This window comes from Megalopta genalis, chromosome 5 (assembly GCF_051020955.1).
Source record: "Megalopta genalis isolate 19385.01 chromosome 5, iyMegGena1_principal, whole genome shotgun sequence".
Classification (NCBI taxonomy): Eukaryota; Metazoa; Arthropoda; class Insecta; order Hymenoptera; family Halictidae; genus Megalopta; species Megalopta genalis.
The window spans coordinates 5,127,729-5,144,137 of NC_135017.1; the positions used below are offsets into that span (position 1 = coordinate 5,127,729).

General features: G+C 38.3%; 3 protein-coding genes across 3 annotated transcripts; all 3 read right to left on the bottom strand.

Moving 5' to 3' along the window:
* Positions 1–1,662: 1,662 nt before the first annotated feature.
* On the bottom strand, positions 1,663–7,443 carry Osi23 (DUF1676 domain-containing protein Osi23). The gene is made up of 3 exons (XM_033476768.2): positions 5,604–7,443; positions 4,937–5,091; positions 1,663–4,385 (listed from the first exon to the last, which is right to left on the bottom strand). The coding sequence occupies exons 1-3, from the start codon at positions 5,924–5,926 to the stop codon at positions 4,075–4,077; spliced, it is 789 nt and encodes a 262-aa protein (XP_033332659.1). The 5' UTR covers positions 5,927–7,443; the 3' UTR covers positions 1,663–4,074.
* Positions 7,444–7,558: 115 nt separating this feature from the next.
* LOC117224093 (uncharacterized) lies at positions 7,559–12,533 on the bottom strand. The gene is made up of 8 exons (XM_033476766.2): positions 11,415–12,533; positions 11,204–11,348; positions 10,984–11,135; positions 10,513–10,843; positions 10,014–10,443; positions 9,668–9,916; positions 9,362–9,592; positions 7,559–9,264 (listed from the first exon to the last, which is right to left on the bottom strand). Exons 1-8 carry the CDS (start codon positions 12,265–12,267, stop codon positions 8,599–8,601), a joined length of 3,057 nt encoding a protein of 1,018 aa, XP_033332657.2. The 5' UTR covers positions 12,268–12,533; the 3' UTR covers positions 7,559–8,598.
* A 484-nt stretch (positions 12,534–13,017) lies between these two features.
* Positions 13,018–15,938, bottom strand: SmD3 (small ribonucleoprotein particle protein SmD3). Its single transcript, XM_033476769.2, has 2 exons — positions 13,427–15,938; positions 13,018–13,290 (listed from the first exon to the last, which is right to left on the bottom strand). The coding sequence occupies exons 1-2, from the start codon at positions 13,740–13,742 to the stop codon at positions 13,175–13,177; spliced, it is 432 nt and encodes a 143-aa protein (XP_033332660.1). The 5' UTR covers positions 13,743–15,938; the 3' UTR covers positions 13,018–13,174.
* Between the last annotated feature and the right edge of the window lie 471 nt (positions 15,939–16,409).

Sequence of the window (16,409 nt, forward strand, 5' to 3'; positions counted from 1 at the left end):
CATCGTTTACACCATGACAAAGTTGTTCGTGTGAATTGTAATTTATAGCTAGACAAATTAGTACAATAAAACTCTAATCGCAAAGAAACTACCGATAAAAATAGATCCTTAAGTATCCAACGGTGTATGATACATAAAAGAAAGAAATTCTCCCGTGTAAAGTACATTTCTATCGCTTCATATGAAATGTCTCGTACATTGTAGTATTGTCGCGGAGTGTAGCCGTCTATACATTTCGTCCTCCGATCGTTCGCAGTTCGCGACGTGGAGCACATCTTCCGCAGGAGGTAAATTTTTATTGCTGGCCACTGCGACAGAAACAAGACCGTCGTCGCGATCAAAAAGTTAGGGAAGGCTCGGATAATTCGTGCCGCTCGCGCATAGGCCGCTTCGCTGTTAGCGGCACGAATCTTTTGGACCCGACCGACTCGGCGTCAAATGATTCGTGCCGCTCGCACGCGAGCCCGTTACGGGCCGAGCGGCAAGAATCAATTGGCCGGGTGGACATCGACGATTCAGGCACCCTGTGCCCAGGACTAGATCAATTAAGACCACTGGCCGCGATGTTTATCCGTGCCGGTAATTGCTATAAGCTGCACCAACGGTCGCGGACTAGGCGTTTTTGGTAAAAACGTTTCTTTCGAGGTTGGTCTTATCGAAAACAAGAAGCGACAGGAAGCAATCGATTTTAACGCAACATGTTACAATATTTATAATATTATTTAATTATTACGATATTATTTCGATGTACCGTTGTATTTGGGAGAATTTTTGGAATTGTTCTATCCAAGAATCATTTTGCATAACTTAAAAGTTATACAAATTATTAACCATTAACCCCTTAACGTGCACGCTCGAGTTAACTCGAGCGCGCTAAACTGGCCAAACTGTGCACACTCGAGGTAATTCGAGCGGCGTTGTACTTTGTGTTGCTATAATTTTTCACACTCGAATGCAATCGAGAATTGAAAATAACAATGTGAAAGCAAAAAAAGAACAATCGTTTTATTGATATTTATCATTTACATGGGATTGTAAGCTATAACACTTACTTATTCAAGTATAAAATATATCCTTTTTCCACTTATCACTTACGACTTATCTCTTCCTTGTGAGCCGCTTTCCGACAGCGTGTTCATATTCAGATTCTGATTCGCTCATTTTTCAATATATATTTTACTAAAATATAATGTAAAATAAAATATTATAATAATAATAATAATAATAATAATAATAATAATAATAATAATAATAATAATAATAATAATAATAACAGTAATAATAATAATAGTAATATCCTGAAAATTAGAAATCATACCAATTGTATAAATATTGAATATTTTTGTATTTTTGTAATTTTCTTGCCAAGACAATGTTCTAAATTGTGTTTTTTTACATTAAAAAAAATTGATTTTTTTTGGCCGGCCTTTTTCAAAAAAGCTGTGCATTAAGGGGTTAAAATATAACCATATAACCATTAAAACCAGAAAAATTGTTGGACGCTTGATTTTTCATTCGGAAAAGAATGATTTTATCCGCTAGAATCACTCTTGTTATCGATAATTGGTTATCAAAAATCAACGTAATGACGTCGTGGATATCGTTACGTTGTTTTCAATTTGTCACAGTTATTAAAAGAGAAAAGACATTTTCTCATCCAACTTGGTTTCTCACAATTGAACAACTTTTATTTACAGGACATTATTTCCAACTGTCGGCGATCCAAGTTTCGTTCGATGATCCTTACGGTCTTAAATTGAAAGGCAACGCGCCGTAACGTTTCGTGGAAGCGTCGGGGAGGAAAAGCAATAAATATTTGAATTGGCCATGAATAAAAATGTCGCAAGCGAAGTTCACAAGCATTCGCCGAGAAGAGCGTCGATTATACTAAGTGTTCGCACACTTTGCTGTACAGGAATAGACCCGGTGCATTCGACGGGTAGCTGAGTTATTCACTGGGACGTTTCTGAATTTTATGAAATCACGTCCGCAAGATTTACGGCGATGCTCAACGTGGAACTTCCGGCTGACGGGGATCGTTTTGTCCACGATTGTTTGATCAAGTAAAACGTCCCTTAGACCTACACGATCCTTAAGGATTTCGCGGCAACCGAAGGAAACGTTTTGTCCTTACAAAATAAACTGCAATATAGTTTACCAAGCGAGAACTCGGGTGATGGCTTAATATTGGAAATTACGTTAGAAACCGAAATGCAGGAAATTGTCATAATCGTGGCGACCAGACCGCGGAATCTTTGTGCAAAATAAATATTTTATGCACTGATTTCAAGAAGCAAGATATGCACAGTTATTTGTTCCGGTCTTGAATCATTTTAATCGGTTATAAATAATATAAACGAACTGTTAATCTCTTCTAACAGCGTCACTGTTTTGTGTTTCATCTACCCATTTTTGTCACAAATGCATAAAATCCGCGGTCTAATGATGATTCTCAAATATCACATTTTTTTAAACATTTCAATTTTGTCGCTTTAAGCTAGATGTATTTTAATAAATTTGTTTTGAGTTTGTAGAAGAATCTTATTTCTTGTGAAAGATTGTCGAGAACAATCTGTGTCAAGTAAATATTATTTTCCGTTGTTTTCAACGTTATTGATCAATTTAATAAATAATATAATATAATTTCATATTTTTTCATATTTTAAATAGCATGGTGCACAATGGTACACGGTTTTTAATACGTTGTAGCATAATCTTGGTAACTACGCAATAACATCAAGAAATGTTATTACCAGAGTTTGCAAAAATCATACGTAGATAAATACATATAATATAAATCTCTCTGCAAAGCAAAATTCAAGGTACATATTTCTTCAACCTGGTCCTCCATTCCGCTTCTACCAACTCGCACGCAGTCTGCATTATCACGGTTGTCTGGCCATAGGTTGTCACATACTACTGATTCCCTCCAAAGAGGCTGCTGATATGTATAACTAATATAAAACATGAGTTTGTCCATGTTTTCCCAATGCGATAGTCTAAAGTATGAACTTCTATTACAATGGTATCCTAAACAAACAAATTCTAGAAAATGATTTCAATTAACAGTATACTCCATGAAGGAAAAGATAGAAATAAGTGGTCGATGATTGTTGTATACAATTCCAATACTGTCGTAATTGTTCTTAACAATACAATGGATTCTCTTAAGCAACAGATTTATTCTTTATAATAAATAAAACATAATTCTCCTATGTGGACGCAAAGAAATAAAAACGGGAAATTAGTGATCATTGTACATAATTTCGGGACTGCTGGGACAATTTTTACCAATACAATGCCGTTTTTAAACGTCCTACAGTGAGATCTTAAACCTAATTCTTAAGTAATAAATTTATTCTTAGCGCTAAATGAAACATAATTCTTGTACAGAGTTCTTGGAAATAGAAAAGAGACTCAGAGCAGCCCGCAGAAAAATTCAAGCTGCTATAAAGTGTAACCATATTGTTTAATGCTCCACGGAGGGCTTTTTCGCGTCCTTTCTCCTTTTTCTTTTCAGCGATCGCAGGATTCGCCGTTTGTATAAAAAGGTAGAATCTCGTTTACACACTTTGACATACTTTGGAAATAACATGGACAGTTAAGAGGACAATCTAACATGTTTATCGTTAAACTGAAACCCCCAGCAAATACAAAAAAGAAAATGGGAGAGTGACTGCAGTCCTTTTGAGATTGTTTTATAAAAATGAGAATTAAATGAATCGTCAGAAATTTAAACAAACTCCGCTCTTACAGTTTACGATATGCCACGGTATTTGTTTTCAACATTCTACCAAATTTTAGTTGTATATTATATTAATGTTCGCCGGACGAATAGCTCGCAATAATTAATTAATCAAATGACTGCCATTTCGACATACAAATTGCAATATCCAGTTCTGAATTCTCTAGCCTGAATTTCTAAACTCGACAAGAGTTCTACATCGAAACAGAAGAATTTCAAGAAAACAAATAATAAATAAATAAATGGAAAATCTATGCAGAGAAACTGTCCCGCAACCGTTCAGCAAACGATTCTCGATTTGAAAAGTTACAGTTCAGTGACCAGAAACATTAAGGACGATATTGTAACGGGAACGGTAAGTGATCCACGTTCGAGTTCGGCTCTAAGTGACTTCTGTCGTGCCAGCCATGATCCACCGGTGTATGGTACAACCCGTAATTGACGCCGTTCGTCGCAATTTTTTTCAAACCCTGTATACTGGAAAGTATCAGTGCCATCTTGGCCAATAGCAACGCTTTGCCACCGAGCACCGCCAAGAACTGGAATCCCATCGGGATGAGGATAGAACCCATCAGCACGAAACCCATCATCAGTAATGGCACCATGTGGTTGTGCCTGCGTCTGTTACGCCGCCTGCGGCCTGTAAACATTACAGCGTTATTAACCATTTAGGATAAATATACAGTTTAAGGAAGCCCGATACAATTTCAGGGTTCCTCGAAGCATCATTCATTCCATAAATGAGCCGTTTATTTTGAAAGTGGCTTAAGTCCATCTATTTTAATATTTACATCTCTACGTTACATATAATTTCTTTTTAGCAAGCCTCCAGAACGCAATAACCCTTAGAAACACAAGATCATTATTATACTACCATGGTATCAGTTACCAATATTTTTAAATTTATTAAAACGCAAAATCCTTAAATAGTTGGATTTTAAAATAAACGGACTTAGGCCATTTTCAAAATAAACGGCTCAAATGTAACAGGCGGATTCAACCTCGTATTTGCCACAGATCTACGGTAAATCGTCGCATAAGAAGATTAAACATAATAAAGCAATTACTGAACGATGCATAGCTAATGTACAAAGTACATAAAAATAAAATTACGGAGCCTCGTTGACAAAGGGTAATGCGTTCTAAATTAAGGAGCGGAATGGAGCAGGCATGTTACGAATCAGAGCCGACCTTCGAATATGCTATTGTTTGGCTTGGAATTATTCGGCAAGGTAGCTGCATAGCCGGACAGGTGGTCGACGTCCACTTTGAAAACATGGGTACGTAAAACGCTCAATATCCGTTTTACGATTATTCCGGTCCACTTTGAATCATCCACAGGGTTACTGCAAACGGAAAATGTACAATAGTCAAACAAATTGCGTACGTAATATGTAACAATTTACACATACACAGACATATTGGTATATATATATGTATAATAAATTCTTCAGAAATGATCATTTCGAATCTAATCGTTAAAGCTTCTGTTAAATTTAGCAGGATCATAAACACCCAGTCAACACAGTCATTCGGTGACTTTCAATAACCAAGGTCACGACAGACTCGACCGTCGCTTCAGATTTAAAAACCTGAAAAAATCACACGTCGACTGAAAATTAACTATACAACTCCGGCACAAAATGTACCCAGCTACCGCGTCAGATTGTAAAGGGTTAATAATGAACTTCGGTGCTCTGGGTCGAGGTCGACCCAGCCACCGCGTCAGTTTTAAACCACTGGACATCGCGCCATCGTTGAAATTGGACTTCGATGCTCCGGGTCAACGCAGACCCGGCCACCGCATTAGACATAAAAATCCCGACGAAACTCCTGCCGAGAACAATTGCAAATTTACCTGTCCGTACGTTTCTCTTCCGTCGAGTTCGTGCCGATGTCGGGGAACCGGACCAAATCGAGTCCGTCGACGATCGGGATGACGTCGTCGGCAAGCAACAGATCCAGAGTGACGAGGGCGCGTTCCTGCACGCATTTCCGATACTTCTCGAAAAAATCGTCCTGGCCGACGTTTCTCCAGGACTGATAGGGGCAGTCCCTGATCACGGCGCTCAAGCTGTGATACCATCTCGTTTTCCCGTCGACGTCGGCATGCCCAAGCGCGATCGGCACGAGCGCGAACACATAGAACGCGCGCGGGTGCATCCACATCGGGAGGAGCATGCTTCCTCTGATCGCGGATCCTCGAAGGGGAGTCGAAATTCGTTCGATCGGATTAACGGCCTCGAATTCTTGCCGAGTCACGACAGGTGTGCTTGACGGTGAACATGTGTCAGCGTTGCTTTTTGTTCGGACGCACTCGACGGTTCCATTAATGAACCTTGTGCTAAGGACCGTGATAAGCCGATTGCGGGTCTTTATGCGAGATGAAAGTTTTCCAGGATGATCGTGAGAAATAGAAATTGGATAAAAAGAAACCGTCACTTCTGATCATTTGAATAAACTGAGAACAGTTTAACCGTATTACGGAATTCTTATATCTTCACGATTTTGTATTTCTCAGGTACACATTTTTATCGTAAATGCATATAAAATCCGCAGCCTAGCGACAAGTGTCTTCAAATTCACCGAACATGTGGCATCGACGATTCTTGATTTTCTTGCAACGCTGTTCTACACTGTGACGGTCGGCAGAGCTCGCGTATCAAGTTTCAAAACACTAACGCGCCCAGTCGGAGGACTTCTTTCCCGCGTCGGTCGAGATGTACTGTAAACCATTGGGCCTGACTAGTTGAAGATTTATACGTACAGGAAATAGGCTAGGACGCCGCTTGGACGGTCATTACGATTCATCGAACGGCGACAAGGCAGCGGTCAAAAGGCGGCGCTTTTTATGCTCTAACAACCCTGGACTGCAATCATCAGCGAGCCGCAGGGCTGCATGACGACGCGATTCTGACTGCGATTGACCAGTGTGGCTGTGCCAGCTACATACCTGATAAAATAAACTGCTAACGAAATCCAATTAGTGTGTTAATTACCGATTTCTCTTTCTTCATTTTCGTATTTTCTTCAAAATCTTTTTATGTAAAGAAATGACAGTATCGTCCGAGTATTTTCAGCCAGTAGAAACTTTTTACGCGATCGAACACGTAAAATATATCTGCAAACGTAAACCTCGCGCGTGGGATTTAGTTAACAGATTCTATAATTCTTGCAGCGCTGCCATATGAAATCACGGTTTTTCTTTTATTTGCCTTTATCCCTTTATCCCGAAACTATTTCTCTGTTTCTCTTCAGAATTTATTATTAATATTATTATATATTAAAATGCTTCATACATCTAGAAATCTATATATACAATATTTGATGCAATTACACTTCATCCTCTTAACCTTAATCTTTACGTTTAAGGCTTCGTTGAAAAAATACCAAGAATATATAATTAAAAATCCTTTGAAACTTATAAAAGGTTTTTTTTAGAAATAAATAAGAAGATCCGAAGTAAATTTCATAACATGATTTCCATGGACTTTAAGTTCTTGAGAAAAATTCCCGAAGTCCCTTCGACAAATTGACCTCAAGGAAATACTATAATTTTCTTTTCAAACGGTTCCCAGCAGGCGCACGTTGCTCTTCCTGCTCGTAAATGAACAGTTCAAGGTAACAATTGCGGACTACAAATTTATACTCCACCACAAATTACAGTACGCGATCCGTCATGTCACAGATCTGCAAGTTTGCGGTACATCTACGAGGAATCAGCGTCGCCACACATGCGCGCATACACATACCAGAAGAGGGAGAAGGAGAGGAGGATTTACTAGTTCACATCCTGAAACACGAAATCGTTGCTCTTTTTAATAAATCAATAATTCAAAACTTTATTATTGATACTATAATAATATAACAACGCAGTTTCGTCGATCACGATATATGAAATAATTCATAATTGCCGATTAAAATGGAACGTTAGTGGCTAAAGAAGCATCTATAAGCAAAGTAATAAAATTTCTTGAATAGTAACTGTACGCTATCCTCGTTTGCAAACTGAATATTACATGTTGGGACTGAAATCAGTAACAATTTAATTAATTCAATGTGTAATGTTCAGAACAAGGCATAATGCAAATAATCATACAGTAAAACTTATGTTTCATGAATAAAACATAATCGCATAAATCTGACAATGTCATGTCTAACAGTTAACAGTCTATACTGTGATGAGACGAGTCCAACACTTCTCTTGTTACCTTATTTAAAGTACCTTCCCCATAAGACTGTATACATATTGTATAGTGTTTAAACTGTGCTGTCCGATATCAACTTTGGAAGCTAACATACTTCCCTATTCTATCACCACTGATAAGCAGTGTAAACTGCTTAGCTTACTCTGTTCACGCAGCATGATACATTCAAGCATGTATCGCGAAGCATTTAAAGGACACAATTGTAAGACAGCATTAATTTTCAAGCAATTAAAGGATCACGATTTAAAACAATTAAAAATAGATCTAAAATGTAAATACGAAGGGCAGTATAGTTGTTCGATGATCCTCCAATTATTTCGTACAATGTATAACATCATTAAAATTACTAACTGATGAGTCTGACTAACTTCCAGACGAATGATGCGTCAACTCCACTGGACAAACTCGCAATAGCCCGATACATTTCCCTAGAACTCTATAGTTTTATCCTAACATACTCTCATATAGAAGATCGCTATATATGTCAAACTATCGAAAATATTAAATATTAATAAAAAAATAAACAAGAGACTGTTTCTTTTTCAACGCTCGGCTCAGCCTGTTCCTCAAAGCTCTCCACTTAATTTCTTAAAAACGTGTCAGTCTTTCAACATACGTTTGGACCAAAAATATGTAACAACTGGCTTATGTTTTACAAACATACGAATTGTAGCTACATATAGAGTAATTGTCCTCCGGTATGGTATCACGTTCCTCGTGACTACTGCCTTCGGCAGCCTTCATACTCTTTAAACGATATTTGTTCCTGGGCATACCGGCGACAATGCACAATTCCAGCAAGGCCCATTCCTCTATGGACCCAAGCGAGCCTTCTTCGCTGAGAGAGCTCACCGAGCTGTGTCGTGAAGGCGCCACATTCGACTTCGTTGTTCCTCGACATATCTCTTCGTCGTCGTTGTCCGTTCCATTAGAAATAGGGGATCTACAATTGGGTACTTGAGAACGCGACGATCCGTTTTCAGTAATACCATGCTCGTGGTCCATCGGAGGCTTTCTACTATAAGATACCAACGGGCTTTTCTCGCATATGTTCATCCCGCCGTTTCTTATGGAGCGTCTGATCTCCGACATCTTGGCAGAATGAAATGAGCAAGAAGAAGGTCCACCAATCATGGACGCTGACGCATCGTTATCAGATTTGTAAACTGACTGCGTTTGCACTGTGGCATTCTTGGTCGCGTAATGTTTATTTACATAAGCAGACCCGCTGAGAGCGAGCCTGACTTTATGGTACTGCTCTGGTTGCTTCTTTGAAGAAATCAAAGAAGAGTTTGACGAAGCATTCACTGCCTGAAAATTAAGAAAATGATGAAATCTTTACTCTGATTTCTTGAATCTATTCCAAGCAAATTTGAATTTGATTATGGAGTAAAGATATCACCATTACCTTTGGTATTCCAGATTTAATACATTGAGCCAACATGATGTCCTCTTCTTCCTCCGAGAGACTCAAGTTGTCTTCAAACGTTACCGGTGTCTTGGATTGATGTTTAGTTTGGTTTATGTACTCACGCTGCCTGTACGTTGTGGAAGACAGCTTTCTCGGGATGCTCGCTTTTGCTTTCTCTCCAACAGATGGTAACTGTTGTCCTATTAATGTGGAAATGTTCGATCTGACCTAAAATCAGTACACGATCTGATTAAGATATATCCTAATTCTAATTTATTGATAATAAAAAAAAAAGAAACAAACTTTAGGCATGGCTGATCTAATGCACTCGCTCAAGATCGCTTCATCGTCAGAATGATTGGGGCTTTCATCTGAGAGGTCATTGTCACGCTCCGGAGTCGCTTGGCACAAAGATTTGCCAATAGGGTTCTTGTTACCAGTTTCCACTGGAGATGACGATGGTGTACCGCATATATTGAATCTCTGTATTAATGTCTCTGCCTTTTGAGCGAAAGACATGGAATTGGTTGGCGGTGGTGTAATTTGCCGTACCTAGGAGTTAGGAAATACACATCCAATAGAGCGTAACTTCAGAAGTAATCAATAAACATTTATTGGAGCACCGTTGTTAGAGAATTAGGACAACTACCTTTGGTATTCCTGACTGAATACACTCGTCAAGCATCTTCTCATCTTCCCCAGAGAGATTAGAACTTTCATCAGAGAGATCATTTCTATGACACTCAACTTCATTGGAGAGCTTATCTTCCTCGATTCTCTCAACATCTTCTTGGACACTTGGCATAGACAATGCAGAAAGGTTTGACTGCGAACCTACAGGGGAGATATCCGCTGGTGTATCTTCTGTACAGTAAACGTGCACAGTATCAGGTGAAGCAACCACTTCAATAGTGTTTTTATTTGCTTTGGCAGTCGCGACTGCGGAGTCTACGTTGGTAACAGGAACTCGAGGTTCCGGTCTGTTTATAACAGCAGTTCTCTGGCAGCGTGCAAGCATGTTCGATGATTCAGATTGTATAGATTTTTGGGCAGTAGACGTTTTGAAAGATTGTCTGTACCTGTAACATATTTGGTATTAAAGACCAAAGACTATTATGCCATAAATAGTACTTTTAATATGATACTACCTATTGTTTTGTATGCCCATACTGATACATGCAGCCAGCATATCTTCATCATCTTCGTCGCCATCGCTGACTTGCTCTTGATCCTTTTCTACTTCTACAGTAACAATCTTTTCTTTAGACAAATCTTCTTTTGGACTATTATTAATGTCGCTCGTGGCTTCCTTTATTTCTGATAATACTTTAGTATTGTTGGGAATCTTGACCTCATCATCAATAGTAAGGGAACTGAGACTGGTAGCTGTAGAGAATTCAATCGGCGTTGACTCTTCTTTGAAAGTAGCAATGTCATCTTCAAAGACACTTGTACGTGGGACATGACACTTTGAGTATGCTGAAAAGAACTTTTGTTTAGCGAGCTATATAAAACGATTGGATGTTAAGTACCACACAAACTAAAATCCATATAACATATAATATTTGTTATTTTGCCAACTACTATTCCTTTTACTGACAATCAATAACATTGCATACATAAATGTCGAACGGACGGTCTTACTGCTTCTTCGGGTATTTTGCTTATGAAATCCGTACACTGACTCTTATGATTGCGCGGACTAGGAGGAATAGTTTGTGTTGGTGAGTCTGGCAATTCACTTGGAGAAACAACGCCGCTAGTCCGACGACTGTTGGAAACAACAACTTTTAATTTCCATATAACGAAATCAATCAAAATTGTAAAATAATGTATTACCTAAAGTCACTGATAATAGAGCTGCGATCGTCGTGAATGGAATGCTGTTCGAAACCACTCAAAGACCCAAGAGAACTACAGCGTGAAAACATTAGAGGCGTTTGTTCTGCATAAAAATCCTGTCTACTAAAGGTCACCATTTTTCCTAAAACAAACAATGTGTTTCAGTATATTACATAAAAGATATTAAATGACAAATAATTTAACGCACCTTCTTTATCCACAACTCTAGAATTACTTTTCCCTTCTGTTGTGCTGTCAGATTCATTAGATATACGTAATTCATTAACTGCTATAGTAGCTCCATTGCGATCTATCCTCTCAGATCTACCATCAATTTTATCCGAAGAACTCATTGAGTTTATCTTTGGAATAATTCCAGAAACATTATTCCTTTGTGTTATTGCACTACTAAGAGAACTGGGAGAGTTAGCACGAGAGAAACCATTTGATGTCCCAGCAGGATAATAATCATGCAACTTTTCAGGGGAAAGATTAGGCTTTCGTGTTCTAGATCCTTCAGAGGATTCTAATTCTTTCTCACGTAGATGCGATTGATTTTCATTACAGTTAAGAGAAAGATTATGCTCAAAAGATAAATCCCCTTTACCATCATTATCTAAGACCTTTTTATTAAGCTTCTTTTGAGAGTCTACAGGTTCCTTAGAGTCCTCTAGTCGGAGATCAGACATAGAAGTTGCAGTTGAAAAATTAAAAGGTGTTTCATACGGAGTTCCTTCAGTACAATATGTCTTAACTGTGTCCTCTTGTACACTACCTGGAAAATACTCGGGGCTTTGTTTCTCATCATCATCCGTGTCATCTTCAGCATATCTCAGACTATAGTCTGTAGGTTGATCTAGGTCAGTTTCAGCATAATCTCCAAACAGATCTACCTTGGAATTACGCTCCCCGTATTCCTTTTTACAGGATCGTCCGTCTCGAGAAGAACTCTCGATCGAGTGATCGTGAACAGCAGATTTCCTCTCAGTGTACTTTTTACTGTAATCTACCAACTGTTCCGTTGCATCCTCCTCATACCTCCGCCCGGTACATTTCTCCATACCGATTACGCTTTTGTTGACTGATCTTAAGATCGTCACTTCGTTTTGAAGTGTCCTTTCCGTTTTTTAGTCACGGACTGGTACCAATCGATGCGGAAAAAAACAGGCACAACAATGTACGAGTATCTCCCTTTCAAACAGGTTAATAATCAATTAAAGACATCCTTGGCGACCCTCGCGTCAACAGTAGTTATCTCGCTTGGTGGTGAACAGAGGTTGACCGCAGCGTCGACATCCTGCCGCACTAACCACACCAGTTGGAGCAATTCTGATTCCCGAGTTTGCCATCAGATGGCTACCAACCGCAGTCAACGACTCGATTCTCGCAAGTTCTTGAACGATAGCCGATTTGTGAAAAACTTGAATTATAGTAGCATTAAAAATTATAATTGTATTATGTTATATTTATTGTACAAACAAATTCTGAGCAGGATAAGCTGCTGAATTGAAAAAATTGTAATTTATTTAGTTATCATAAAAATAAGTAGGTAGTGCCATCTAATTGACGAAATTAGAATTAACTGGCTAAAATTTGAGCATTTCGCCACTATATGACACCACTTTCAGATTTTAAGCAGTATACTATCTGCTTGTATCCGTTTGATACAACCAAAATTGTCTGAATATAATTTAATACGTTTATAATTACATTATAAATATAGTATATAATTTATAATGTAAGATAATATGCAAATCAAATTAACATTATTTATCGATTATTTCATGGTTTCGACAAAAAACAAGCTACAGTTATTTGTAAAGTAAAATGTTAAAGACATTCCATTCGTTTATTAATACTTCTGAGTCTGATAAATTGGAATTTGGAGAACATACTTCACAAACATTGTAAAAGTCACAGGCTTATTTTATTTATTCTTCTCATATCATTATGTTCCTCATAGATAGGTTATCCTCGTCCTCTTCCTGCTTGAGATCCCCCTGGTTGATTTTGTTGATTGAGCCAAGGCGCTGAGCCTGTACCTCTACCTCTTTGGTTTTGTCCTCTACCTCCTCTGCCACGAGCTGAACAAAGTATCAACATTATTAGAAATGAAACCACAATGTCTTTGAAAATAAGACTTCAGGAAACAATTTTATAAGAAAAAGGTTAATATAGAATTATTAGAATTATATTTAATAAAGTTTCTTGAATATAAACCTTGAGCACGCAAAATAGCAGATTTTCCTCTGCCTGCGGTTCCGGAGCCTTTGCCGCCCGGTCTTTTGAACATCGGTGCATTCTTCAGCATATCTGGCAATATGAGAAATCTCATTTTCGATCCTCTAATATAAACATTTTCTAGCTGCGCCTCACGTCCGTCCCTATAAGTTACCGTGATATTTTGCATCTGACAGTTCATATTATCCTCGGCTTCAATCAATTTGCCCCGATACACCTCGCCCGTGTTTGTTTCACAGGTTATGGTGTGACCCTCCGCTTCATGGAGTACTTTTATTGGTACTCCGATCGACATTGCGGTGATTTCTGATTGATTCGTAGATCCTCGCAAACGAAATTTTGCTCGATTGAGTCGAGATCTGCTCTTTCACCGACAGAAATGCTTCAATATCAAATTCTTACGTACGCACTTTAACCTCGCTTTTCCCGTGGCTCCAAACGTTTACAACAACGTTCCCTTGCGACTAGCACTTAACGAAGTGGAGGGGATGCGTCCCACAGCTCACGTGAGCAAATTCAATTTCAAAGAAAGAAAAGCGCGCCAATAAACGACAATCGCTTTGCCCACCGAGTGATTAGATGATAATTCAACTCGACTGACACAGAAAGTATTCTTTCATTGGAAATAACCATTTATTTATTGGCTGTCGAACGGAAAGTAAGTCGAAATGCTTTCCCAAGTGAGACTCGTTTACAAATCATTAAGAGAACTACGTACCGGTCACAGCTTCTTCTAGGGCGATAAATTTATATATATTTTCTCTTTAAATATACATAAATATAGTCCACTATAGTTATAAACGTTAAGAACCATCAGCAGAAATGTCTGTTACGATCAGATAAGAGATTTATAGCAGCTCGTCAAGAAGATGCCATTGAAAAATAAAAAATATATATAAGGAGCCAAGAGATTAGAGGGGGTGGGGCGGAGAAGGGATGTAGAAATACATACAGTAAAGAGTTCTCGTAAAGCTATATCCGAACCTAAAGTGCTTAAAGCGTTTCAAAAATTGTTAAATCGTAATGACGTTAATATATATTAACGTCATTACGATTTATATATATATTAAACTCGACGTTACTCTTTAATCGCTTAATCATACTAATATCAATTGTAATAATTACAAGCATCGTTACGTCCTTACATAGTCAACCAAGCACGATCTCAATTTCAACACCTGTTTCTTGAACGTAATTTTTCCCCTCCATTCACTCTGACGTTCATTCCTTCATTGCTTTATTGTTCTCCATTACACTCTTCCAATTCACTCTCTCTCTCTCTCTCTCTCTCTCTTTCTCTCTCTCTCTCTCTCTCCAGTTTTCTTTCTGTGAGTGGCATACTTTGCTCTGTCACTCTCTTTCACTAGGTAAAATGATATCAGTAATACTCCTAAACGTGCACCCCATTTTCAGGCGATACAAATTCGGGGTAATCTTGTGTAACTGGTTGATTGAATCAATTTTTCAAAAATATTTCAGTTCAAATATATTTTAATTATAACTTCTGAATTTTTGATATAATTTTTCCCTGCATCTATGAAAGAAAACTTCGAAAAAATAGATTTGATAGTTTTCTTAAAACAAAAAACGTTACACGAGACTTCCATCCTTAAAGGACTTAAAAATGCGACTTTCAAGTTAGCGAGATAGAATGACTCGTCCAGGAATAAAAATTGAATTTTCCTTTTTTTAGAAAGCTTGAATTTGTATTTGAAAATAGAGCGAAAAAATAGAAGCGGTTGATCATGTTCTCTCACAGGAAACGTGCAGCGGTACCAACGCTGTCATCTGCGGGCTTCTTGAACTAGATTAATTTATCAAAAATAAAAAATTGAAATTTCGTTTTTCACTCATGGAAGAGACATTCCTTTTGAAAGTCCGTGAGGGAGGAGTGGTATTGATGTACAAGTTTCGGGGTATTACCGCACCCCGAGGGGTCGCGTTACATCTTAGAAAAATATGCTATGCCTAAAATAGGATGAGAGCTTGAAGGCAACCGTACTTTTCCTGTCGATATTACGTGACAATCTCGGCGTGTGCGTACCTTCTCCATCATCCCCAACACTCTTCTCTCGAAAAAGACGCGCATGAGAACAAAAATTACTTCTCTTTTTATTTCGCCGCAACGAAACGATAACAACAACAACAGCAACAACAACAACCGGCATGCAAGCGTGTGGTGGGTGGGGTGGGAGGAGAAGGGGCGAGACTTTCTCACAGCCGTCAGGATCTTTCAATATCAGATGCATCGATGAAGAGAAAGAAAACAAAACAAAAAAAATAGAGATAGCAGAACGTCAAATAACAATCGTATGATTTCAATAAACATGGTAGTTATTGTTAATATACAACATGGCGTTGCGTGAAGGACGACGGAAACGGTCCCCAGTCATATTTATTTGGAAGTACAAAATGTTCTCCGCAGCCTTGACTCTATGTTCGCTTAAATTACAATGCTTAATCTGAACATTCTTGAACAGAAAAAAAATATATATATTTATATTTATAATTATAAACAAAAAAAGAGAAGAGGAAAGGGATCACGCGATATGTGTATGATCCCGATAGTAGTCATAGCGTGTACGTAAGATGATGTAAAAGCGTTCAACAATGTCAATATCCTCGTAGTTCTATTGAAACAATACGATTTTTATTTATAACATTTCTTCGCACGACGATTATTACAAAAAGTTGAAAAATTGTGACGACCGATAAGTCTCACTCTCTGTACACACATAATATTGTCCCACAAACGTTAATGTTTTAAAGTGTTCTGTTGAAAGTCACGGCAAAATGGCTACGCGAGTCACCGCCGGCCGACCAAAGTCATTGTCAGAACTTCAACCACGCTGTTGTTTTTCCCTTTTCTTTTCTTTGCTTTACTTTTTTGCTCACCTAACTCTCTCTCTCTCTCTCTCTCTCTCTCTCTCTCTCGCTCTCTCTCCGACGGATAATGTACAAT